Raw genomic sequence first — 27,598 nt, forward strand, 5'->3', positions numbered from 1 at the left:
TCACACTAGGATTAAAGTGATAGAAAGCTCAAATCATTGTTTCTCTTGAAATAAAGGATAGTTTTGCCCCTCCAAGCTTCTAAAATTATTAATATGAAACCGTTTAAGAGGGGAAAATAACTTTTTTTGTACATCTTACAACTCATAAACATATTAACTTAAGGAAAGGGATCAGAAGTGGACATCACTGAGGCGTAAAAAGCAAAAGCTACAACAGAGCTAGTTTAGAGCTGCTTTCTTATATTAACTTCCAACAATTTCCGTAGAATCAGGTCTGGACAATATTCAGAGTTTTTCTTTCACACATGTAGCAAACAACAGGAGATTGTCTGTGTCAAGTGAAGTGTTCTCTCTGACTAGAAATACTCCGTTTGGTTGAGGCAACAGGTGGCAGGACATGATGCTGATTACACCACAGTTCCGTAGCTGGTTTGTGATTTGGTTACAAACGACAGAGTCTCTTGTTATTCCTTCAGATGGTCTGATGATTTTTAGCGTTCGCCCTTACTGACAGAAGTACATGAATCTCATCATCTATCCAGTTAGACATTTTCGTTACTGTCTTTGTGTTAATGACCCGTCTTTTTCACCCTCGAAAGTTTGTTTTCTTACGGTTTTTCGTGAGCCACGATAGAAACATCATCAACACGCCCACCTCACTGTGAAATCTCCAGACAGTTACCTGCTCTATTCTTAAAGGAGCTCCATCGGACATTACACAGACTTTGTACCTGAAAGATGGCAGGGTAAAGTCTGTTTAATGTCTTATTCAGCTAATTCGGATATTTGCATTCCCACATACAGCTCCTCTCAGTAATGTCCAGATAACGTCAGGGTTGCATGTTTGAAAGAGGCACTGGACTGCAGCCAATGATTATTTCCATTGTCGATTAATCTGCTGATTGTTTTCTCGATTCATTGATTAGTTGTTTGTTTTATAAAACATCAGAAAATGGTGAGGAATGTCGATCAGTGTTTCCCAAAGCCCAGGCTGACATCCTCAAATGTCTTCTTCTGTCCACTACCCAGAGACATTCAGTTTAAAAAATATGACAGAAAATATTCACATTTTAGAAGTTTGAATTGGAGAATTTCGACTTTTATTCTCTAAAAAATTACTCAAACTGATTATTTGTTTATCAAATTAGTGGGCATGTAATTTAATAGTTGACAGTTAACTCTACACTAGTCTGGTGAGGTTACAGTGACATCTCCGAGCAACTATCAACTATTAGCGATGCAATCACTGCCAGATTCCACTTTTTTTCCACCAGTAAAATAAGTGATCATACAAAACCTGAGCCTTTCAAAAGTATGCCTGTCAGACTACACTTAGTGATACAAAAAACAGGACGTTTTGAAATACCTAACTGATTTCAGCACTGGATGGGGTAAAAGTGTAGCAGTAATTCACTGTAAAATCCAGGATATGCACTCAAGCCCCGGGACTTGTAACAATGGTTATATCTGCGTGAGGCTGAATTGGACCTTCGTTTCAATGCTGTATTTTGCCGTGCTGGTCTGGGGGGCCTAAGAGTCACTGGCAGAGTGCCGGGCTGCGGCCTCGTTGACCTTCAAAGCAGAGACGAGGGCCCTCTCCATCCCGCCAGCACCACTTGTGGCAGGAAGAGAGGCTTGTTGACTGGCCCCTAATGGCCCCCTGGCCCACGGGAACATGGGTCGGCAGGTTAGAGCTGTTGCCCTGGCGACCACAGGCACATAGGCCGAAGAGAGGGAGGGTGGGGTGGGGAGGATGGAGGGATGGAAACACAGAAGGTAATAAATCATAAATGAAGGTTTGGGAAGATTAACAGTGAGGCTGGTGTCATGCGTATTAAAGGTCACTGAAGCTGCACCTTCCAAATTTTCACAACTTATTTTTTTTCTTTCAACCCATGGGACTGGTCTCTACTGTAACAAGTGAAATACACAACATACTGTATGTTGTGTTGGAGTAAATCCATTGTAAAATAAACCCTAAAATCCTCTCTAAACATGATGCCAGTGAGCAAATGTTTACCTGTAGAGCTGTTAAAGGCCCAATGTGCTGTTTTATTACCACATAAATTGCAGGTAGCACAGCTCTTATGTTTTATATATGTGGAATTTTAGAGGTGGGGTTAGGGCTGGGTGATATCACAACTATGCATGATACATTGATATATTTTCAAGCAAAATAGAAACTTAGACAACACCGTTTATATTGCTATAGGGTGAGTTGCTCTACATAACGCATACCAGCATGCATCTCTCCTCTCACACTCCACCCGCTCCCTCACAAGTTCTCCAGCAACACACAGAGCTGCTCCTCTATTTAATCTGTCAGTTAACTAATCTACAGTGCAGCATTGGTCTATATGTTACACGTGCTACGCTAAATCAGTCTGAGATGAATGAAATTACCGCAGTAGCACACATAGCTTCTTTGTTTCAAAGTTTCAAAAGGCAACAATAATCGGTCTGATCTGATCGTTGCCTTCTCTGTACACACAGTGCGCTCTGATGATGTTAATATCGCCAGTTATCTGACTCAGTGAACGGTTTTTTGAGGAAGGCTGTCATGTTGTTGCCTTGACTTTTCTCCAGTATGTTGAATCTACCCACATTACTTTGTTTGGTCTTGTTTTTTAGGTATTCAGTGTGTTCTTTTGTCTCTGAAACTTCATTCACCAGATATTTGATCAATTTATGGTGCAGGATGTCAGTGTCATGTACCTCACCAAGTCGGCACTCCACCTGTCCCACTCTGCCGCTTGTTTTGTCTAAATCAAGGCGTAGTTCTGTAGTTTGTTGCATTATTATCTTGATGTGTTTTTCAGTCTTTGCTCAAAAGTCCTCGAATTCCATCCTGAAATCCTTGATTTCTTTTGAGAGCGAATCCTTTAGTTCAACCATCAGGTGTTTTATTTCCCCCAGTTCAGCCATGTGGGGGCTGGGTGCTGCTTTCTGTGTTTCTTGTTGATTTCACTCTCTGTTCCGCCTGAACGTAAATTCATCCCTCGACACAAGTTGAGATGTGAAGGCAAGTGGAGACAAACTGAAGCACTATTTCTTTGATTTTACATCGTTTTAATAATTGACCTTGATCTTTTACCCTCTTGCTTATATATCTATTGCAGTATAGCATGAAATTTGAAATTAAAAAAAAAGAATGGGATCTGGAAAGCAGCAGATCTGAACATTACCACATAACGTAACCTTGGAGTTACAGTGAAACACCGTTCACCGAGCGCTCTGCTGTTGTTACTTTGCTATGTCTATAACTGCATATATTGTAGAGAGTGATTGATTGTTTATAGTCATTACAACTTCTGTCATCTGTCTGCAGCTCAGTCAGTGTGACATATCTTGCACTGCGCAGAGGATTGTGGGTTAGAGGAGCCAGAAAAGCATGCTGGCTTGCATTAGTAAAGTTTCTCATAGTAGATGGGTTGCTAATAAGTGGCTATTGGTGGTAAGGCTAGTGGAACCATGTATACATTACTGAGCAGGGCATGACATGCAGATGAATTTACCCATCAACCCAGTGGGCCAGCCACTGTAGTTTAACCTCAGCAGATACAGTGTAGATAGAAGGCCTTGGGTGAAGGTAAGATTTAAGGATGATTTAAAGGTGCATTTTGACTAGGACTAGTGGATGTAGTTGGGTAGGGATGATGGCTGCACTTCTAAGCAAGCCATGGCATTAACATGTTACAGTCTATCAAGCCAGAGCAACCCTGTCCCCTGTTTGTATATTATGAAATTGTTTTCCTTATGTTGTGGTGACAATGTAATTGCTGTCTGGGTTTTGTTTGTAGGCAGTGTTTCTTTGGATTAATGAAACATTACATTCATGTACCACACTGGATTCTGAGGGAGGTGGTCAGGGTGGATGGCGGACATACAAAGTGCAGGGCTGTGATGGGGCTGGCTGATATGTCCTGAAAGTTATATCATGATATTTTTCAGCTATATCTGGATACACAATTTATATTTCTATATTTTTAAATCTCCTCAAAAGCGTTAAACACAACAACTAAGCGTACGTTAATATAGCAACATTCCCATTTTCCCTCAAACATATTTGCTGTTTCAGATTAGTAGTATGTAAAGGGTAATGTCTCGGAGCCAGGGCTGGCTAAAGAGACCAGCCACGGCAGTTTAACCTGATTTAACCAGCGGATATGAAGTAGATATAAGCCTGGGTTAAGCTGCCAAGTATCTGCTATTTGCTTGGGTGAGAGAAGGAGTTAAAGGGAGCTTAAAGGTGAGTTAGCTCAGGGCTAGGCTGCCTGTCAGAGGGCCCAACAGATTTATGGCAGCAGGGCTTGATACCTGGATACTGGGCTTCCACAGGAATGATCACCCAACCTCTGGCACATCTTATTGTGTAGGCTATTTGTAACTACATGTCTGGAGGGGGTCTTAAATGAATCAAGGGGGCTGATTATTCATGGTGTCTGTTTTTATTTTCATTTGTGAATAATCTTGAAATAAATATTAGTTGAACATCAACAAAGAGCTCAATTATTTCGTCAAATACTCATGTGTAAAAATACATAATCATATTCAAAGAACACACTGAACAAAACAAGTGGCTGCTTTTTTGGTTGCCGATTTAACTAATTGGCCGTCTTACTCATTAAATGTAAAGCTGGCTGACAGTGTAGCTGTTTCACAGACTGATTGATGGCCTCGCTGATTAACTGACGGACAAAGTCACAGGCAGACAATAGCACAGAAAGGGGCTGCTTGTATGCAGAGAGACAGGTGTTAATTCAGCGCGGCTCCTACAGTGGCTAATGTCGGCCCTCTGCCATTAAAAGAAGGGTAAACACTGCCACGAGAGACTGTCAACATTTATAGGAAGGACTCTCGACCAACACAAACCACTTGTGTCGTTCTATATGTCTCGCAGTCTGTTTCCTTCTTTCTCGCTCCGTGTCTGTCGCTTCCACCCGGCCTGACCTAATCAGCGAGAAGTTGAGTGCTTTCGTCAACAGCACAGCCCCCTTAATTAGCAGCCCGTTGCTATAAGCTCATGTGTAAGCATCACTGTACTGTGTGAATGTGCATGTGCGTGTGCGCATGTATATATTGCCAGCCTCCAGACTGACCTCAGCTCGCTCCAGTCAGTCAGCTAATAAGTCAGTCGGTGAAATAGCCTCCTGCATGTCCAGATGGAGAGGTTTAATGGGCATTATACACAGAAGGGCTGAACAGGTGAATGGGGATAACTACAAGCAGCCTATAGAGCCAGAACAGCCTCGGAAATAAAAGATGGGAGTCAATGCACAATTGATTTTGAGTGTTTACGTCTGTTAAACATGTCTGCAAGCGACAAAAGTGTTTTGTTTTGTTTTTTTAAAGATACACAATAATAAACACACTAAAACCCACACGTTTCCCACTCTGTATAGACAGTATCCTATTCCACCCAGCTCCAGGTGACTACATTAATACCACAGAATTCCACCGCCACATATTTCTCAATTCCTTCTCCTGTAATGGAAAACATTATTGTCGTCAAGGCCAGCATCAGGTGTGCGTTGTGAATGTGTGTGTGTGTGTGTGTGTGTGTGTGTGTGGGTGTGTGTGGGAGGTGGGGGTAGCTCCCACTCTGCCATGTCAACTCATACTCAATGGCTTTCTAAATTTAAAAAAAAAAAGAAGAAGAAAAAAATGCTCTCAGGGACTTTGCTGCATTCCACTTCATGAGCACAAACAAACGGACCAAAAAGCCATTCTGGAGGGAGGAGTGGGAGAGGGGGTGTGGGTGGGTGTGGGGGGAGAAGCAAGCAGAAAAAAACCCCTCAAAAACAGAGGGAGATAAAGAGGAGAGAGGGGGGGAAAGGAAGCAGGAAGGCAAGCAGACGGAGCTGAAAAACCAAAGTGACTCCACTAACCGATAATGAGCGGATCATTTAAAAAGCCCTCCTCAAATTGCCTTGAGGAGGAGAAGAGAGAGGAAAAGGCTTGAAAGGTTTTGAGAGATTTTGGGCGATGGACGAAGTGCTGAAGGGGAGGGGTTATAAAATAGAGCAGGGAGCGGGTAAACATGTTTGGCTGTGAGATGCACACACATACAGTATATACACTGAAGCATATAGCGGCTGTGGTTGTAAGCATGCAGGTCAAAGAGTCAGAGGTGTAGCTGACCACCTGAGTCCACCTGGCACACACTGTCTTTATCTCATTGAGTGTGAGAAAAAGTGTATGTGCATCCCTGAATATACTATCGGAGCAGTTTTTGGCAAATGTCATGAATTTTAAGACCTTTTTAATGCCGTCAAAGGAAAGAGCTCGCCTCTTTACTTCAGCCTTAAGATAAAAAAAGCATAAACATGTTCTTCTTGGTTAAATTGCAGGTCATGGCCATACAAGGCAGCCACCTATAAAGAGTAGTCTGAACTATTTTGCATGCAAAAATATCCAACAATGGAATGAAAATTGCCAGTGTTGTGAAATGAAAGTAAATGAAATAAAATACAAAGGCTGAACAAAAGCAGGCAATCCATTTGGCCCAGATCAAATTAAATGCCTCTTTATTTGACCTTGTACTTCAAAAACAGAAATTAAGACGTGTTAAGACGTTTTGGGGAGCCGCAGGAATTGTGGCACCAAAAACATGTCAGTCAAAATGAGGGCAGAGACTGTGCTGGTGAACAGTATGTACATGTGTGTGTTTGTGTGTGTTTGCAGTGAGCGGTGCTGTGCCATGTTGCAGTGGCAACCAGCCCAAGGCCCTGGGGATGCCAGCTAGCTGGCGGCAGAGTATCAACAAAGCACAACATGACACAACATGGCTGGACTGCAGCTGAGCCCATGGTGAGTGTGGTGAGGAACATTTGTGTATTTGTCTGTGTGTGTGTTTGTATGCCGAGGCTTTTTACACGTATCGTATCGGCCGACACTATACAGTGTGTAGACTGTATGGTGTGTGGGTACAGGTAGGGTGAGGACGGAGGATGCTGTGTCATTGAGAGAGGGCTCTAAGTGTTTATGTATAAAAAGGAAAAGTAAAAGGAAAAAAAAAATCACTCTTTTTGCACCCGACACACTTTTATGCACACACTTGTAATTTAGTGTCTAAGGGAACTAAATCTATATCAACTTAAAGATGCTATACTGTATTTTTATGTAAACAGTGGATCTAATGACTGTATGTAATGTGGAAGGAGTCGCTCATGGTGTCATTATCACCTAACTCTGCAGCCCCTTAATTTCTAATGCCCATTTCAGACCAAAGATTCGCGACGAGACAAGTTCAAACAGGCAGCTACTTACAATGTGCCGTTCTGCAACGTTCTAAAAACCTGCCGGTTCACACTAATGCAACTAGATGAGACAGTGTATCATCTCTAGTCAACAACTCTCTGTACCTCCGCTCTGATTTGCAGCTTTCCAAGCTGATTTTGTGGCTGAATATAATTTGTAGCTTCTTAAAATATGAATGAGGATAGTGATAGTGAGATACTGGCAACAGCTGCACTTGTAGTAGTGATGAAACGGCCAAAAAATAAAATGAGCGTCAGATGGACTGCATTTATCATAAATTTGCCACAATGATATAAATAACCAGCGCCAATTAATCACTCAATGAGAATGTGTGTGTGGGGGGGCATAAGCACATACAGTGAGCAGCAGTGACCAATCATCCGACACGGGCACATGTGAGGACAGAAACAGAGGGCTCAGTGGGGACGGAGCACCTGCTGCAGCAAGTGAACACACCTTCTGCGGTCATTTTGACTTGACCAGCAGACTTAGCCACAAGCTGACTGGCTGTAGAAACAGGTGACGTGCTTTACATTCTACAACCAGCCAATATGACCAGCTAAGTCGCAGGTGACACCATCAGCCGGCTTCAACTGAGCTCAGACCAGCCAGATCACACCGCTGCAACTTTACTCTGCAACATTCTAAAATGGTTTTGTCTTGTCACAAACCATTGGTTTGAACTCATCTTGGAGCTTTTCCAATTTCAATACATTATTTCCATGGCCTAGAAAAGCTCTCCATCAAAGTCAGAAACCAGTCTCAAATTTGTGATGTCATCAAATATAAAGTATATAAAGTCTGGAGCTGCTCCATAGACAATAGGAGACTTTAATTATTTATTTATTTTTTGACCCAAAGAATGGTTGTTTTCGTTTTTAAACCCAAATGATCTTTATTCTATAATAGTGTTCTATATGTACCCATATACTCAGAACATTCCCCTGGCTGCTCTCAGTGTCTCTGTGTCAGAAAATCATTCCCTATTCATTGTGGAGCAGCTCCAGACTCTATACCTGATAACGTCACAACTTTGAGTTTTAGTGCTCTTGTTTTTAGATTTAGGACAGAGTTGTTCATGTTTACTAGTATTTTTTTGCACTCCCTTAGATTATAGGAATAAAATTTATGAATTTTGAAAATGAGCATTGGTCTTCTTTAAGTGTCTTTTAGCTCATTGCTTTTTCTTTCTCTTGTATAAGGTGTGTTATCACGCTTATCACGACATAAATGTTTGGTTTTTAATTTACTAATAACAAATAGATATTGACAACCAACGATTACTTATGAAATATTTATTAACAAAATGATTCAAGAATTAATTTTAAACTTTATATTATAAGATAAAAAAAAGATAATAATATAATATTACATCAAAGCACCAATAACACAGAAATGTAAACCTGAAATAATGTAAGATAATGTGATGTGTCACACTTATATTCCCTCGGGCGAACAGCAACAAACAGGTCCTCTGTGTAGGTTTTTTAAACTTAAGTAAATTACATTTTTAGGTAGAGTTTGCCTCTTTTTTAGGAAATGGGTGTGCACAACATTCTGATTTAAAAATCAAAATAAAATTAAAAATTCATTTACAGCTTTTCATATAGGCCCAGTTGAATATTGCAGTAATAATGTGTGGTTATCACAAAATCAATAGCCACATCATTTGAGAACCACTGCTTTATATTGTTCATAATAGATTATCAGTATATTTTCTTGCCAAATTCACTCATGGCTCTTGGAAAAAATAGACCAGACACTGAAACTGTTGCTGCAGATCACAAGCCCGCCATATAGCTTGGGGCTGCGGCACGTCCAGTGTTTACAGCTCAGATGGTTAACATAGGCGCTGAAAGGAAACGTCTGTGCTCCGCAAAAAAAACACGCACTTCGCAGCACTTCGACATCCAGTGTGAACCCAGTGTTAGGCAGCTGTTTTAGCACCAAAGCTTTGATAAACCCACCATACACTATGCAGCCAATACCAAACAGCAGACAGGAAAGTAGGAGAAAAGGAGCATTTAGCTGCATTTAGCTAGATATTTCCTCCAGGAGGTGGTAGAGGCCCAAACGGAGCTAAAAGAAGAATTCATAGTGGACTTACAGGGATAAAAACTTGAGTTAAAATAATTGCTAATGCTGCATCATACTGCCTAGATGTATAGATAGCCAACTGTTTGCTTAAACGTTTAGCATAACTTCATGAGATAACATTTATGTCATTATGTTTATAGTTTATTTTGTTGCCCCAGAGTGGCCCAAAAAACAGAATCGAGTGAAATGAATTGAGTTCAAACAACTGTTCTTTGACGACATGTTTCAAATAAATCAAAAGCAAATAGACATCAGTTTGATAACACATGCAGGATATATGGAACCACACTGCAAACAGGAAAACACAAATAACACAGAAGAGTTGTACGTCATGGGAGAGGGAGTTTCCAGGGGACACAGTGCGCTGACAGAACGCTCATTTGCATGAAGGGTGCTAAATCAAATGTTTAAATCTCTTCCACGTTAGCTACAATATTGTCACCCTTCATCATCCCCTCGCGTCCTTCCTGTCTTTACTCTCTCTGTCCTCTTCTTCCTCCTCCCTGTGCTCGCCTTTCTCCCCCTCTCCTCTTTTCCTCCCCTCTCCATCTTGACACAGTGCACTGAGCCTAATCGTGGATAATTGGGTGGGAGGGGCAGTGGGCCGGCCCTGCCTTTGTGTGCAAAGGGCAAGTGGTCAAGTTAATGGGGCCCTTGTGTCGAGCCGGGAGCACTCTGTCTCTCTCTTTTTCTCTGTTCGATCACTCACTCGGCCAGTCAATCTCAGTCTCTCAGTCAGCTTCTCTTTTCTTTCACGACTGAAGCTTTTTTCCCCGCTGTTTCGATCTAGTTTCACCTCATTTCCAGCGGTCTCACTTCGCCTTTCCTCACAAGCCATTCAGTGTGTCTTGTCCCATTTCTTTTCTCTCCTCCTCCTCTGCCCTCTTGTCTTTTTTCAGCCTTTCTCTCCCTCTCTCCGCAGCTTTTTCTATCTCTCCTCTCTGTCTCCCCAGCAGAGTGTTGGGGAGGAGAGAACAGACCTCTTTAAAATATCAAAAGACAGATCAGGAGGCCTCGCTGGTCCCTCCCTTTCTGCCAACTCTCCCTCCCTCCTTCTGACTGATAAACAGAAGAGTGAGCCTGCAGGATTAGCTGCTGTGTACGGCCTTCCCTCCCTCCTTTATCCCTCTCTCTTTTCTTCCTGTGGAGGGGTAGACTGTTGACTGGGCTTGATATGTGTGTGTGAGCACATGTGTGTGTGTATCTGTGTGTGTTACCTTGTCTGGCACCAGCTTAGCCTGCAGGAGGCCATTGTGTTTGAAACACAGGCCACAGCCGATCAGGGCCCGAAGGAAACTTTATTACATCTGTGAACATTTAACACTCGATTGTTAATAATGGGACACACACATTTTACACAAGCAGCATTTCCAACCAGCTCCAACTATTATAATTATTATTAGTAGTAGTAGTAGTAGTAGTAGTAGTAGTAGTAATGTTATATTAACCATCACAAAAAAATCTAGACATCTGCAAGGTAACAGAGAATACATTGTCTTTTTTGTTTTTGTGATACTGACTTATCAAAGTAATTAAACATTTATTTGTAATAATTGAATTTATTAGCAGCTTTTTTTGAGAGGTTTTATTACCAAAATTAAATTGTAGCCACAGCTGATGAGTTAAATTGTTCTTTGTACATTTGTAAATGGACACTTTAAAAAGAAAAGTCCAGAGTCCCAAGTTTCTAGAGGAAAATGTCTTTATTTTTTTCATTCACAAATAAATCACCCACTCTTAGACGGTCAAGTACAACATTCATTACCCATTGATTACTTTGAAGCAGAGGGAATTTGATATGAACGAAGAATGTCAATATATGCGGCCATGTCCACACTAAAATAGATTTTATTAAAATATGTAATTTAAGTAACTACAGTTTTGTTCTTGTGTCAAGTCCCAAAACAATATAAACCACATGATAATTGTACGTCGTATTTTTGAAAGTATCTGTTGTCCCTACAAAGTAAAATGCTACAGAAGAAGCGTCGACTTTATTCAAATTGGAGAAATTTCTTGTAGTTCTGGTTTTGGTGGTTGAAAAAGGATCAGTGTCGTTCTAGATTAGTGTGGACATGGCCTGTAAAATGACCAACAATTCTGTTTGATAATAAAATAATAGCCTAGCTGAGATATCCCACAACACAGTGACATAAATCTATCAGAATAAAGCACTCCTGTATGATGTTTGCTCAGCTGCAGCACATGACCTTCTCTGAATAACACTGTCCCGGCCAAACGTAGCAGGCAGTCTGCTAATATGGGCGGGTTGTCAGCTGATCAGGCGCACCTGGGCCCTTTAGCTATAAATGCTGGCCCCTGTGCTCACTCTGTCTCTCCCTTCCTACATCTAACATCCACTCTGAGCAATCTTCTTTTGGTTTTGCATCTTCAACACCGCCACAGACAGGCACATGGAAACACATTCGCTGCTTTCGTTGTTGATCTACTCACTCCATCCTTATTGTCTTGTTCACCATAGTTTAATAAATTGCTTGTTTTAATAGAACACTTCACCCCACACATTATCATTTGTTTATCAATGCATGTAAAGAATTTTCACTCAAACTGCAATATTTAAATCACTTCTGTATAAACGGTCTCACACATACATTAACAGTTTTAGTGAAAATGCATGTTTTCCTAAACAAATCAAATGTAACACAGGGTGAGTAACTGATACACAAATGGTCATCATGGGGTGAAGTATTCCTCTGCGTAAACCTCTTGCGTGAACTCCCGCTTTCTCACATTCCCTGAGCCAGTGTGTGACACTGACCACCAGGGATTTGTTAAATGTCTGGTGATGTCACAGTGAGAAGTGTCCTAGCACACAACACTAATATCACAACAACAAGTGACGGCATCACTGTGTGAAATGTGACATCACCGCCAGTGCTCGAAATGGGAAAAAAAGTGCCAGTACTTATTCACATGTTGGCGTGTGAGGGATCGGTGTTTCATGGGTTGGTTTGCTCGTGGCAGGTGAACGACATGAACCTTTACTTAATTTTCTAGGTGATCTGGTCGTCTCATCACTAATGGTGACGACAGACACAGGTGGTTTTACTGATGATAACGTTTACCAATACACCAATGGGCTCTTCGCTGCTAATGTGAGCTTGCTGCTCTCGGCCTGCTGTCTTCTTCTGTTTGTGTTGTTTTTGTGCTACGCTTTTGCAGCCAGGGCAACGTTATTGTCATGTAACGGTACTTAGACTAGCTGACAGGTGAGCATCCCGTAGTGCCTCCAGTGCCCTCTGGGTAATGCAGTTCATTTAAGGCCATTCTGAATCTCCCAGAGAACCTGATATGGAGAGGGCAGAAAAAGACTACCAGCAGCTTGTGAGATGTGCCGGTGCGAAAGAAAAAGTCATGTCACACCCAAGAGTAAACGTGGAAGTTCTGGTACTGCATGCCAGCGAATACTGGCCCTATACAAGCACTGATCACAGCAGATTGTTTGTGTACCAGGTGGAGATAGAGGCAGTGATGTTGCAAGAAGCAGCAACAGTAAACCGTGGCACCTGATGCCAAAGTGTTGCAAAACACCACAGTCAGTGGTGGTGATGTCACAGCAGACAGTGATGAAGTCACTACACACAGTCACAGTTGGGATGGTATTTATGCGCTAGCCTACAAATATCAAAGGTATACAGCAAACTGCATTACAGATAAAAATGTAATTAAACACACTTCTAAACCTTTGCAATGGGAACGTTTTTTGCAATGCAATTTAAGCCCTCAAAGCATTGAGACCACTGATAAAACTAGCTTAATTTACTTTTCTGAGTAGTTACACACAGGGAATACCGCTCATTTCTGAAGGTGGATTATGTTTTTTTCAACATGAGGAATGTAAACAGCAGCCACTGAGAGATACTGCATAGCTTCTTGGCTGTTGTATACAGCAATGGATCACAGTGAAATATGGAAACACTTTACTAGTGATAGGTACAACTTTAGGCTCAGGTGATCCTCTGACACTTGGCGTTTTTTTTTTTAATACCACAAGAAACAAGAAACTGATAAATGCATGGAAAAAGACCTGAGTAAAACAGTTAGTTGTGCTGATAGAAAAGAATGCCAACAGAACATGAAGGAGCAATTGGTCTGAAATGTGTGAAGGTTTCTGCTCTTGGTGAGATTGAAGAACTATGGTTGCACATAGTTTATCAATATTTAATCCTATTTTAACCCCATATGTCCACTGGATGTGGCTGCGTCTGGTTTCTATTCAAGTGTGTTTTGTTTGCAGACACTTTGTGTTTTTCATGCATACTGAAAACATGTCTGCAGCTCGTTTATGATCACAGATACTTTGTTTTGTAGTTTAAATTAGCAGAGGAAAACTGTGACATTCCTTCCCTTTTTATCAGAGAAATTACATAAACAGGTGATATAGTTTTGCTGTATATTTGTAAAGAAGTGAATGCAGTTTTAAATTCATAGGCATTACATACATTCAAAAGTGAATGTAGCTCATCATAGACCTGCCAATCATGAACTTCGGCAGTAGATTGTCTGCACCCAGTGGACATGGGGGGTACGAGATTTTCAAGAGGGCTGCATTATAAAAAAAAAACAAGGAAAGAAAATATGCAAATAAATCCTGTTCCACACAGTGTATCACACATTTAAAAAACAACAACAAATCTATTGCACAGTATTGGGGTCACGTGTCAATAAATGCCATTAGTAGGAGTCATCACACTGATGTGCATGTGTTCTCTCTCTCTGTCTCTCTTTAGACTCACTTCCTGAAGGTGGGTTCAGACGAGGAGCGCTGAGCAGCTGCCGCAGGACCTGCTGAATGTTTGTGAACGAGTCAGGCTTCAGCTGGTGAGTCCCATTTCCCTTACCAAATATGTTTGATATCAACTGCTGTCAGTGCAACCTGGAGGGGTCATGACGGCATGGACTTTGATCTGTGGCGGTTTAAAACTTTAACAAATTAGTAGTAAAGCAGGATGTGATGTTGCTGTGTACTAGGGCTGGGCGATATGGAGAAAATCAAATATTTCGACATGTTTTACAAAATACATCTATCAAGATTGCGACGATATTGTCGTGTTGACTCGTGGTGCTTTCGCAAAATATTTACATGCTGAGATTTTTGATAAATAATCCTCAGTAATGTGGATATACTGGCTGAGTGGATAAAGGCAAATAATACAACAGCTAGAACAGTCTGGTAAGTTCAGAAAATTACATCACTTTACTGCAATGCAGCCTTTAAAGCCAGAAAGACAACACTTATGATATCCAGAATCTAAGATGACATGAATCATGATACTGATATGTTGCTCAGCCCAAATGAGTATGCGAGCTGTAGCTCTTGGGCAGCAACAGTTGCTCCTTCGTCTGAACGCGCCTTAATATGTTAATGTACTGTTGTAAGTAATGCACAAAATGTTCTTAATACTGACCTCTGACTGGGATGAATGAGTTATATTAGAAGAAATTAAAGCGGGGGTAGAAGGGAACAAAGAGAAATACAGGAAACTGTGAGCTGCTCCACAGTCTGCGATGGTTAATGAATTAGAGCTGGCCTCCATGCTGGGGCCAGAAACACAGTGGCATAGGTTAATACTGACTGGTTAAAGAGGGCCAACTGACTGAATAATTGACAGCTACAGTAGGACTGATGGAGGAAATGTCCACGTTAATGACTGACCTGTTAACTGACTACACATGTGGCTGAATTGTTGGCTGGAATGATGAATGGATTACTGGCTGATTAACCACCACATTAGGTAACTGAATGGACTGGTTACTTGTCTGGCTGGTCAGATGACTGTTTGGCAACGTGGCTCACTTTCCTGGATGGCTGATTAACTTAAGGGATGAGTGATTAGCTGATCCGAGCAGTGATTGGTCAACAGAGTGACAGGCCAACTGATTAAAGGGCCGGGTGATATTGTGGAGGCTGACATTAGTTATTTGGCATATGGCAGATGGTTGAAACATACTAGGGTGGAGTAGATCCGCCTCTCCTTTTCTTCCTCCTCAGCCACAGCGAAAGTATCCCCACTGCTTTGGAAATGAGACGTTCTTCAACACTCCACTACAAAACATGCACGCTCAAATATTGTCCAAAGCCATGCATCATCTGATAATAAATCCTCTCAGTGGCCAGTATTAATATGAAAAATATCTCAGATATGACCACAGCTTGATTTGCTTTCTGCAACTAAGCACTTGACACTGAGACAAATGCACCCTACTGTTTTCTAATACTGCTCTTTCAGTGCAATTCTTCCTCCTCACTTGTGATCGCTTGTGGTTCACATTGTTGACATGACTCTGTAGCATCGTTCCGTCTCACATATCCAGAAGCATGTGGAGTGGTACTGTGTGGAGCGGAGGGCTCATTTGTTTTGGTTTAGTGAATGTGGCTGACAGGTTGAGGTCCTTTGGTCAAGGTGATGAGGAGAGGGTAGTGGATGTTCTCATCGTATGCGTCTTTTCCTTCTGTCAGCATCTGAAAAACGAACAATCATGCAAAGTGTTATCCACACTGACTATAAATTCATATATTTATACGTATTTCAGTTTGGTGGAATATTTTGTCTGATTTCATTGGTATTTTGGGGCGTCATGGTTGCCTAGGGATTTAAGATGCTGACTGTGTGTTTGGGTCTGTGTTGCATGCAACCCCTTAACTGCTCACCTCTCCAGTGTCATGCTACTGAAATTAAGCAGACCAGATTTAAAAAGGTGGTCTTGAGTACAGTTCATGTGCATCAAAACATGGAGGTGGACTGCTATTGAACACAAGTGGCAGTTGGCGATTAGAGTTGCAAAGGCATTTTCAGTGCTGTCTGGTTTCTAAAATAAAGCTTCCATTCAGAATGACCTACCAACGTGATGTGAGTATTTGCAGTGCATTTAAGACATGAAATTTTTTCCAGAGGATGTACCCATACTTTCGATCACATAGATACTTCCTACCTGACATAATGAATTGTTCTATTTTTGACTACATTTACAGAGGTAGTAGTCCAGTGCGATCACTTCTGGTTGGTCTCTCTGAGCTGGTGGCTCAATTTATCAGAACACCCTGCATATGTGTGTAGCACCCCCGGATCTCATCCTTGTAAGTAGGAAGGCAGACGAGAGGGTTATTCTTAAGATTGTTTCCAAAGTATAATGCAAAGGTTGACTCTATTGTATGGGCTTGGGATCTTGTGATTGGCGCTCCTTTCTGTAGCGTGTGACAAGATTAACAAATGTCACGTAGATAATGACGCAAGTTTACTCTGGGATGGATCAATATTACTGTGAAAATTGAGTGAGTGAGGTAATAATCTCTAATTTTCCTTCAATTTAAAAAAACCCTGTCAATAACATCAAACCTGCAACATGACAGTTCAGATTGAGATGTGTAATTAAAGAACACTGTAGAGCTCAAAAGCAGACGCTATTGAAGAAGATGGGCCGCACATCAACTGTGGATACATGTATCATAAACTAAAAAAGAACACTTTAACAGTTAGTATGAAATATCATCACAGCAGACTTCTTAATGGAAGTTTTTATGCCTTTCCTTATTAAATTGCTGTTCATCCTAGTTTGCAGATTTCTGGTTTAGAGGCCCAAAATCACACCAGTTTGACACACAAAAAAACTTTTATGGATTTTTATGCACAGTAATACTAATAATTTGTTAGTCACCATTAAGATTGAGGTTAGTATGCCACATGGCGCTCCAGTAATAAATGGATTAAGGCTGAAATGGACAGTTAGTTTCATTACTGATTGATCTGCCAATTGTTTTCTTAATTAATTTATTAACTATTAGATCTGTGAAACCTCAGAAAATAGTTCCTAATGTAAGACTTTTAGGAAAAGCAGAAAAATTGACACCTTTGCGTGAAAAATAGTTGCTTCTTCATTTACTTTAAATCAATTAATTGACTAATTAATTCCAGCTCAAGTGTGCACACTCTTGCGCACACAAATACTCTCACTTTCAAACACACACACACTCACACAGAGCTTTGTGGGATGCCCACTCCGTGCCCTTTTAAGCAGACTTGGCAGTTTGGGCATGCACCAGCTAATCAGCTCGCCCAGCGTCTGGCCAAATGATCAGAGACTTATGAAAGTGAGTTTAGTGGGTCTGCTCATGTGAGAGTGTGTGGTTGTCTGTGTGTGCATGTGTGTGGTGAGACCAGGATAGGGGAGGACTGTGTGAAAAGGTTTCTCCACAACAAACAGAAACTCAGACTGACCTCAAATTCACTCCCGTCAGCGGCATGTAAGTAATACGGAAGTGATCATCCATCAGGCTAATTACACTACGAACTCAAACGCTGACCGTGTGCTGTTTTAACAACAAATCAAGCCATTGTGTGAAAGTAGTGAAAATCATGAAGTTGCGGCCTTTTTCCCAGCATCAAAATATCCAGAGCAGCTTATAAGTCCTTTAATTGTGTTCTGCACTGCAACTAAAATACCACAAGACGTAATCATTTAACTTAGGTTGTAGAGTGTGACATAAAACAGTGATGTGTGGCTCAACAATAACGATTTCCTAATTGCCCGAGGCACATAACATTTCCTTGCCTGATTGGACAAGTGGTAAAAAATTTATTAACACATCCTGTCACAGGACAGTTGCGTACACAGTTATAAACACGTGATATGCAGAGTGTCTGTGCAGGTAGCATGTAGCAGCGGTTGAGTACAAAGAGTTAACAGGACTATGGACATTTGAAATAATCAGAGTATTTAAAGCTTCCTCTGGGTGGTTGTTAGGCCGTGTTCAGGCTGACATTAGCACTGCATGAAAAAACGCAATCCCCTATTCATTTCAATGAGACCACTGTGCTGACACAGCAGGGTGCCCACACAGAGGACCCAGCAAAAAAAAAAAGAGTTACATTTATGGACTGAGCACATTTAAAAATAACAGGTGTTGACCAAAGTGCTTTAAAGAGAAATTTAAAATATATCAAAATTATTTCAACAGAATTAAACTTAAATATACAAAATTAAAACTATTTTATTATCCCACAAAAAACTGGCCCAACTTTTATCTGCAACGCATTCCTGGTAGATTACTTTATAACTGTTAATTATTAATGTATTACAGTAGTTTATGTTGGAGGTGTAAAACCAGAGAAGTGGTGATCTTGAACATTTCTTGTCACAGAACAATCAGTATAAATGGCTACCTGACACACCCCTCTCCCGTCTCGTCACTCCTCGTCCTAACATAGTCAGAGATCTTCACCTCCACACTGTTTCTCCTCATTCTGCCTTTTTCTCATTTCCAAACTGCTCGTGTCTGCCTCTTCCCTGTCTCCCTCCGTCCCTCCCTTTCTCCCCCAGTGCCCTTCATGTGCGTTATCTTCCTGTGGCCATCCCTCCAGGCACCGGCCGGTGGTTGAACCTCTGACCCCTAGAGAGAGAGACTGATAGAGGCAGAGAGAGCGAGAGCAGACGGCCCAGGGGGTGGTTGGGCGTGGAGGGGCAGCTGCCTGCCCCCTGTGCTAAGCCTGCTATGGGGACCACGGCCAGCATTCACATTCAAATTCTACCAGGCGGAAGGAGCAAGGAAGCGATAGATGGAGGGATGGAGGGATAGAGCGGGAGGGAGGGAGGGAGGGGGCCTTAACGCGGTGAGGGCTGAGAGCTCGCAGAGGTGAAAAGTTTAACAAGCAAAGCTGTTCCTCCTGATCGCAGGCTGCCTAATCAGCTTCATGGGTGGCTGGCTAAATCGGCTCTCAACGCGACCCCCCACCCCACCGACCCCACAATCTTTTCTCTCTTTTTATTTCTCCTCCTTTCCAAGGTGCAAGTCATCTATTTTATTGCCACTTTCGCCCCAGCTTCTGTCTCCCTCTCTCGTGCTCTCTATTTCTCTGCCTCTTTCTTTTTTTTTTATTCTTCCCCTGCTTGTATAGACGGGAGAGTAAGTGAACAAGGTGGAAAAAAGAGAGAGGAGGGGGCTCTGAGACAAGGGAGGAACGGATGAACCGGATGTCTGGGGTCTCTCTCGGCAGGATTAGGAAACAGAGAATGAGGGATTGGGTGGATGGAGAGACGAGTAGAGGAAGGGATAGAAGGACAGGCTTGAATAAATAGAGAAGTGGGTCGTGATGTAGGAAATGGGAAGATAGAGGGGAGCAGAGGGAGGGAGAGTGGAGAAGGGTGAAGGAAGATATGTCAGAGAAAAGGGGGGGAGGGAGGGGGGAGCCAGGCAGCTGAGGGGGGGAGAGAAAAAGAGAGTGAAGGAGGGAGACAGAAAAGAAGGAGGCAGGGAAATGAGTGTGAGTGCATGGACACAGTGGGGATACTATTTATGCATGTGAGGGAGACGGGGTATCTACACATGTGCACACACACTCTCTTGCATGTGTGTGTGTGTGTGTGTTTGAGAGAAATTAAAATTCATGACTCTCTCTTCACAACCATTTGAGTAACAAGATTAAGATGGCGGGTTAGAAAATAGCGCTGGCATTATCAGGCTGCTTGCAGTCCCTCCAGCTGCTTGCCTCTCTATTCCACAACAGTGGGGATAAGAGGATAACGCGCTAGCCCTGTCTGCCCGTCCCAGCACACGCCTTACACTCACTCACACACACGTACGCACACACACACTACCGCTGCACACCGGGCCTGCTGTCTGCAGTCCCTCGAGTGTGTGTGTGTGTGTGTGTGTCAGAGGGCGAAAGTGTGTGTATGTTTGGAAAACTGCAGAGTAGCGAGCTGGGGGTCTAGAGATGGTTTATAAAGAACGGCTAAAAACACTCCCTGCTCTTTTTTTTCCCCACACACACACAAAGCAAACATTAAGACGGGCGGCATATTCCAAACAAAATCAAATCTGACGTGTGTCGAATCTGGCACAGCGAGGAATGCCAGTGCACTCACAGTTACCAGGGGTACGTTTGTTTAACGGCGTCGGTGCCAGATGGAGGGGATTGTGAGTCGCTGTGGGAGAATGAACAGAAGTAAACTTGGCCTAAATGACAGACAAGGAAACTCAACCAATTACAAGATATTGTTGTGTGATGATTTCAGTTTTGATGGAAATGTGGTGCTAGCTTGACGCCAGAGTCGGGTGATAACTCAGTTTATCAGTGGTATGAGATGATTGTAGAGGTTTACAAAGCTCTGCTGTCGATACTAATGATTCGTAAACAACATGTATTGGGACAATGAGCCAGTGACAGTGTTGTTTGAAGAGTTAGTGAATTTCATTGAACATCAATCTGGTTATTGCCTCCAAGGAGGTTCTGTTTTCAGTGTTGTTTATGTGTTTGTCAGCAGGATTAAGACCTGATTTGAATGAAACTTGTTGGAAGGGTGGGCCAAAGGAGAAGCCATTAAATTTAGGAGTGGATCTGAATCACAGGGTGGAAACATAGATTGTCACTTTTGTTAACATTGCAAGACATGGCATGTGATGGCAGTACGGCTCAATAGTGACATAGCCAATTGTATAATATTGTGTATCTAGACATGTAGTAGTTGCGCTTATACTTGCATATCATAGAACACTGGACTATTGGCGTTGGCGGAGGTCTAAGCTCTTCGATTGCCTTTCTAGTTTTACATTGATTTTGCCTGTCCTGAATACTGAATATCAGTTTTTGGGCATGGAAGCTTCAGTGAGAAATATTCGTGATTGATTGAAGCGAGAGACAAAGGATACTTTGCAAGACGTTTCAGGTGGTTTGCCAAGCTTGTTGTAGATCTGTGATATATGCCAGTTACCTTTTGCATATCTGGCACTCAACTTTTTGGGGTCAGTTTTGAAACTATTTTGGATGCCTGACTTTTTGACTTGACTTGCTAGTGTATCTGTAAACCTGTCACATGTGATCACACTGTCCCAGTTTCAGTTGTGCTGGACTGCTGGTGACTGACGTTAGATGAGAGCAAGTTGGAGTCACAGAACGATCACTAAGTTTAAATGTCCTTGTCTAAGAGTAACTAATAATATCCTTTTATGCATAATAAATAATGTTACTGTAATATTAGTATTTGTTAATTCATGAGCTAGTGTTTAGGACTGCCTTAATAGTAAGGCTTCCCCCGACTAAGAATTTTTCAGGTCGACCAATAGTCATCATTTAGGACCATTAGTCGACTAGCCGCCTGCATGTTTACAATATTAATTTAATTATTAAATGATATATTTTGGTGGTTTGAGTTGAAGGTGTGAGAAAGAATAGTATCAGTAACATTGTTAACACTGTGCTACATTACAGAGAAATACAAAACCGTACTAATGAACCTTCATTATCTACAAGTGCACGTCACACACTGAGCGCACGTCACACACTGAGCGAGCCGCCTGTTAATGACGCTGTGGGCTAATGGGCATGTAGCTACTTCCATGTTTCAGATGATACGTCATGTTTGTAGTCGACCAATGAAGATGAGTTTACATATCACCTTGGGTTCGTCCTTCACCTTCTCAAAATGATCCCACACTTTGGATTTCCTGCCCGACATGTTATTAACTAGCCTGTGGAATAACCACAGGTACCAGCCCTGGAAATTAACCTGACTCCTGTCTGACTGCTGAGAGTGGACACTTCCTGTGTCTGTCTTTTCAAATTAAATTCACACATGGTCCAGTGATTATAGGTTTTGATTGATTTTGACAAGGCGCAGCTTCTAATAGAGTTGCACTTTTTTTTTTTGTTCTGCGACTAAGCGACCAATGAAATCTTGCCGACTTATGATGTTTTTGGTCAACTTACGTTTGGTCAACGATTAGGCTGCTACTTAATAATGTTATACTGATACTGGTAAAAAATTACTCATTAATATCTTTGTACTGACTTTACCCATGTCACCCTGTTTACACCAGCATGTCACAAATATTTTAGCTACACTATGCAGTGTCCTCCTGGTAAACTGATACTCTGCTCTTTCAGTGTCTTACACGTTTCATTTTGTGCCTTGTTTAAGTTACAGAATCTGTTTATTCATTACTACATTTTTAGTTAAAAAAATTAAAGATGTGCAGGCTTAATTTATTATTATTACTGTTGTTGTTATTAGAAACATTAAAAATTACTGATCAAATGAACAGATTAATGACACATTTTAACATTTTACAAAATGTAAAACATTCATTCAAACTCATTTAAAAACAGGGGCACTGACAGATTTAAGCCAAGCTTAAGTGACCACAACTTCAGGGACTGGGGCAGGAAAAGGCTTACAGCCATGTGTACATTAACAAAGAATGGGAATGTAATGAACTTCCAGGAGTTAAAAACGAGTTATGGATTAGAAAACCGGGACCATTTTAGATACCTACAGTTAAGGGACTATTTTATAAAGGAAATACAAACTGTGAAAACTTTAAATGGTGTACTTGATGTAATGACCAGGACATACAGTAGAACTAAATTCAAGGCAGTCTCAGTACTGTACTGAAATCTGAGAGACTCAGAAGCTGCTTTTACTCTGTACATTAAAGAGAAGTGGAAGAGGGAACTGAACATCAACATTACTTTGGAAGAATGGCATGAAATGTGTGAAACACAACACACAACTACAAATTCAAGAACATGGAGGGAATTCGGATGGAAAAACCTGACTCGCTACTTCATTACACCTAAATTGAAGAGTAAACAAACTGGTTCCCAACATACATGTTGGCGGTTATGTGGAGAGAGAGAAGCAAACCATACACACATCTTCTGGAAGTGTCATAAACTTAACTTGTTCTGGGAAAGTGTACATAACATAATGAAAGACATTTTGGGATATGTAATACCAAGGGAATGTAAAGTTATGTATCTTGGAAGTTTGAATAATTATGTTCTAGAAAAAGATAGATACTTAACCAAAATGTTATTGGTCACATGTAAAAAAGCAATAACAAGAAATTGGTGCAAGACTGAACCACCCACTATAACTCAATGGCTAGAGATCATAAGAGAGGACTGCACCATGGCGAGAATGACCCATCGGCTTAAAATGAGAGAAAATGTCTTCTTAACTAAGTGGGAGAAATGGACACAGTACGACACAGTGAATGATGCCTAAGGATTGACTGATTTGGATTTATGTACTCTGTTTGGGATAATGGATGCCGGTAACCATGACTGTTATTCTTCTGTTTTTTGTTTCTTACTTAACATATCTGTCCTAATTTTCTATTCAATTCTGCAATGGAGTACATGATTCAAATATATATTTCTTTGTTTAAATGTAATAAACTCCAATAAAAATGTGAGTGTCAAAAAAAAAAAAACGGGCACTGAGAGTAAAAGTTGATTTTAAGCAGGCGTTGCTCACAAATTAGAGACATTGCAACAGCTAGAATCGTCAGTATTAAAGACAGAGCACGTAGGCTTTTCAGTTCCTGTTTTTCTTCTCAAAATTGATACACCTGCTTTTGGTCTTTGATTGTTTTAAGCCACAGTGAAAGAAAATCCATAGTGTGTGTTCCACTGTCGGTTCTGATAGGCATTTTTCTTGTGTTCTGATCCACCCACTGAAAGTAAATATAGCTGAAGAAAGCTAATCTGTAGTGCAAATGAGTAGCAGCTGCTCATTTGGGGGCTCGTGTGTGTGTGCACGCACAATGGTAGTGTATGTTTCGCTGTGATATCATCATGAGGTGTGTTTGTGTGTAATGTCTAGCCAATATGCTGTCTGAGTGATGTCTGGTCTGTGCGGGATTGTGATATAGCTTGTTTCTTAGCTGTGTGTGTGTGCACAGTTTGTGTGTGTGTCTAGAATGGTCAGCCAGGCACATACAAGCACACACACAAACCAGCACACAGGGGTTGTTCAGAGTGTTCATCAGAAGATAAGCGGAGGAGACTTAATCACCTTCAGATGTGAGGGGGGCACTTCAACTTGTCCTCATATCCACATGCAGCACCTGACCCCACTGTGCATGTGTGTGTACGTGTGACTGTGTGTGTGTGTCACGCAGATGGAAGTGTGCATTTCAAGAGTGAGCTGAAAGGTCTGACGGTCCCCTTATATGCCAAAGAAAGGAAGGAAAACCCAACATATTTTCAGGTCCCTTTTTTAAAGAAAAAAAAAAAAATCCCATATCAATTTTAGTCTGAATTTCACTGTTCACGTTCTGTTGTCAGGCAACTCTCCTCACTAAACAGGTCTGAGTGGCAATTTCCCAAGCAGTTGAGGTGCTGAACCATTAGAATTATTCAATGACTGTATTCTGTGGCCTTGAGGCCGAATCATTTCTCTCCGCAGCTTTCTCAAACAAAGTTGTATTTCTTTTAGATTTAAGTCAATGGCAGCATCCACTCTAACGCCACCGGAGCGCCTTCTCTCTCTGTCCTTCTTAAATTCTTTTTCTCTTTCTCCCCTTAAAGTCCCTAGTTTTTATTCTTTCCTAGAATTTTGGTCCCTTTTCTAAAATTAATTATGCTTAAAACCACCACCTTTAGGATTTTAAACCTGAGGCCAGTCCTCAATTCAATGTACTTGTGTACAATGTACAAGTGTTTGTCCCATTTATACTAAAAGAAATGTCATTATTTCCTGAACTGTACTTATTGACAACATTTTTTTAAGTTCAGGAAATGTGACGTTATTGTACTGCACACATGTTAGAGGATGTCAGGGTGGATGAGTAAGTGTACACCGAACAGAGCAGGTCCTTTGTGGTCTTAAAGCCCTGACACACCAAGCCGATATTCGGCTGTCCGTCAGTGTTGGGCCATCGCGAGCGTCTGTCCCCCTAGTTTTTGTGATGTGTCCCACACCATTGGCTCTACTCAGCTCTTGCCAGCTGTTTTCCAGCCCATTCAGCATGTTAACTTGTTTCAGACCCTCTGATCGTTCTGATTGGCAGTTTAGCTTAGTGCACAAGAAGAGAAACGAAAGTGAGGAAAGCAAACAAACTCATTATATTAGATGAGATTTTTCAGCCAGTGAGCTCTTCAGCAAAAAGTACGGATGGCCTGATCAAGTATTTTTTGCCTGTAATTAGGGTTAAGATTTTATCGATACTCTTATTGGTTATTTTTCATTTCTAAATAATTGCTTTTTAGAAAATGTATCAATTTAAAAAAAAAAAATTCAGAACAGGATTATTGAATATTTTAAATAGAACAAATTGTTGTTTCTAGAGCAGCAACAGTAATTTTTACAACAGCAAATTCACTATCTAATAATATTCCTGACTTCACAATACTGAGTGAAGTTTGGCATTTATTAGTCACTGTAAGTCAGTCCTCCTGTCCTCTGTCCTGCTCCCTCTCTGCTGATGTGATTCACTGCGTGCAGGTATCATTAGCACTGGTAGAGGGAGGAGAGGCTGTTTGTCTCAGCCAGCAGCTAAGTTTAAAAGTATCTGCCCAATTTTAAGATTAACTGTCAAACTAAGTTAGTCTACATACAGACAGCTGTCATTTGAGCTTATTAGTAACAGTATACTATTAGCCAAACTAGCGTGCTATCCTTGTGTAAGACATAACGTTAGTGAGGGTGGATGAGAGACTGTGGGCGGAGCATATTGAATATCACTGTCTACATGTTCATGCTGTTGAACACATGTATTGTTTAAGTATTGGCTTCTTACTCGCTAAGGTTTAATTGCACTTATAGTAACAAGTGCAGTTGCTGAGTAATTTTTTCGAGTTATCTTCACTTTGTCTCCACCGCGACCACTCAGCTGTTCATTGACCACCTTGTCGAGGAGGTGTGTGTGTAGATGTGTAGGAAGTCAGCCCAGGCACAGAGCGCAGGTGAGGCTGCAGGATGATAATGAATTAAACCAAAATGTGTAAAAGTACCGATAAAAGAACCGATACCATCAGAGCTCATCAATACTACGGTCTTTAGTCCCGGGTTTCGGGACCCGTCCCTACTCCCAATACCATTTATTTGAATATTGTTATTATTTAATATTGAGTATCTTTTGATACAGAGTCCTGATCTGATATTCTTTCTCACACCTTCAACTCAAACCATTGTGTTGCGCCACCCAAAATTTATCATTTAATAATTAAATTAATATCGTAAACATGCGGGCGACTAGTCGGCTAATGGCCCAAAATGATGACTATTTGTCAACAAGGAAAATTCTTAGTCAGGGTACAATTTCACTGTTATGTTGATAAATAAAATGTGACCTGGCTGGCATTATGTTTCCTACAAAAAATGTTTTTTAATTCAAATTGTTTGTATATTAACGAACATTTTAAGAGGCAGGATTTGCACAGACTCACAGTATCACATGAGAACAGTTGCCAGCGACCCTCTTGCTGCAGGGTAGTGTCAGATGTGGAGTGGGACGACTTGACCTGAGCCTTGAACCTGTAATTGTGTGCTCACTCAAAATACAGTTTGAAAGACTCACTTCAGTATAGAATGTGAGTGAATGTAAAACTAAATTTGGTGAAGGAAAAATGGTAAAGAGAGAGAGGAGGGAGATTTTCCTCGCTGAGGTTTGAGCCACTTTAACAGGCACTTTAATTACCAGTCTGTCCAATTGCCCCACTAGTGCAGGTGAATGTGTGCACCAATTTAGCCCACTCCTTGCTGTCCTGTTCTTCTGTAGCTGTGTGTGTAATGGAGTTAACAGCTGGACACCACTTCCTTTAACACTGCCTACTCACGTGCTTTCTGTCACTCCTTTTCTCTTTTCTCTGTCCCTCTCTCTCCTTCCCTCTCTTTGTTTCCCTCACGGTGCCGAGTTAAGGCAGCTTGTTTTAGCTTCCGTGTGCCTCACAAAGTGTCTCACAAAATGTCTCTAAACATCAAACGACAGGCTAATCCGCTAGTTTTTATTAAAGCTGAGTGCACATGACTCGACCTGGACTGTTGCTGCTTTCTTCATTATGCAGCAACAGATTCTGCACATTTTGAAAAAGCAACTGAACTGTAATAACCGGCATTTTATCCACGTCTATTTTAATACAACACTCACATGTTGTTGGCCTCTGTAAAGCAAAATGAGCGGCTTCATCAGACTCTGGATTCCCTGGTTTTTACAGTGTAGTAAGCGAGGGCTAGGACAATATGCTGATCTCTCAGTTAGATACTATCATGATTCCTGGGTGCCAATTTGATATGTACGCTTAGGGATGCATGATATATATCGGGCTGATAAATTATCGGGCAATAATGGGACATTTTTATAATTATGCATTATTCCGATAATTAAAATCATAGCTAATAATATGAGGCCAGACTGCTTTCATTGACTTAACAAGGGCAGCATCTACACACCTGTTACTGTTAGCTTTTAAAGGGCTTGACTCTGTTGTTAAACTTA

The 27,598-nt window shown here is 41.3% G+C and overlaps 1 protein-coding gene across 2 annotated transcripts in view; it reads right to left on the reverse strand.

Annotated features, from left to right (window-relative positions):
* Positions 1-11,541: 11,541 nt before the first annotated feature.
* The window catches only part of camkmt (calmodulin-lysine N-methyltransferase), a 152,562-nt gene continuing 136,505 nt past the window's right edge, over positions 11,542-27,598 (reverse strand). For both annotated transcript variants that reach the window (XM_050071644.1, XM_050071643.1), the window contains one exon: positions 11,542-15,841. In XM_050071644.1, the coding sequence (XP_049927601.1) occupies positions 15,743-15,841 (99 nt within the window). In that variant the 3' untranslated portion in view covers positions 11,542-15,742. The remainder of the gene's footprint in view (positions 15,842-27,598) is intronic.

This window comes from Epinephelus moara, chromosome 19 (assembly GCF_006386435.1).
Source record: "Epinephelus moara isolate mb chromosome 19, YSFRI_EMoa_1.0, whole genome shotgun sequence".
NCBI lineage: Eukaryota > Metazoa > Chordata > Actinopteri > Perciformes > Serranidae > Epinephelus > Epinephelus moara.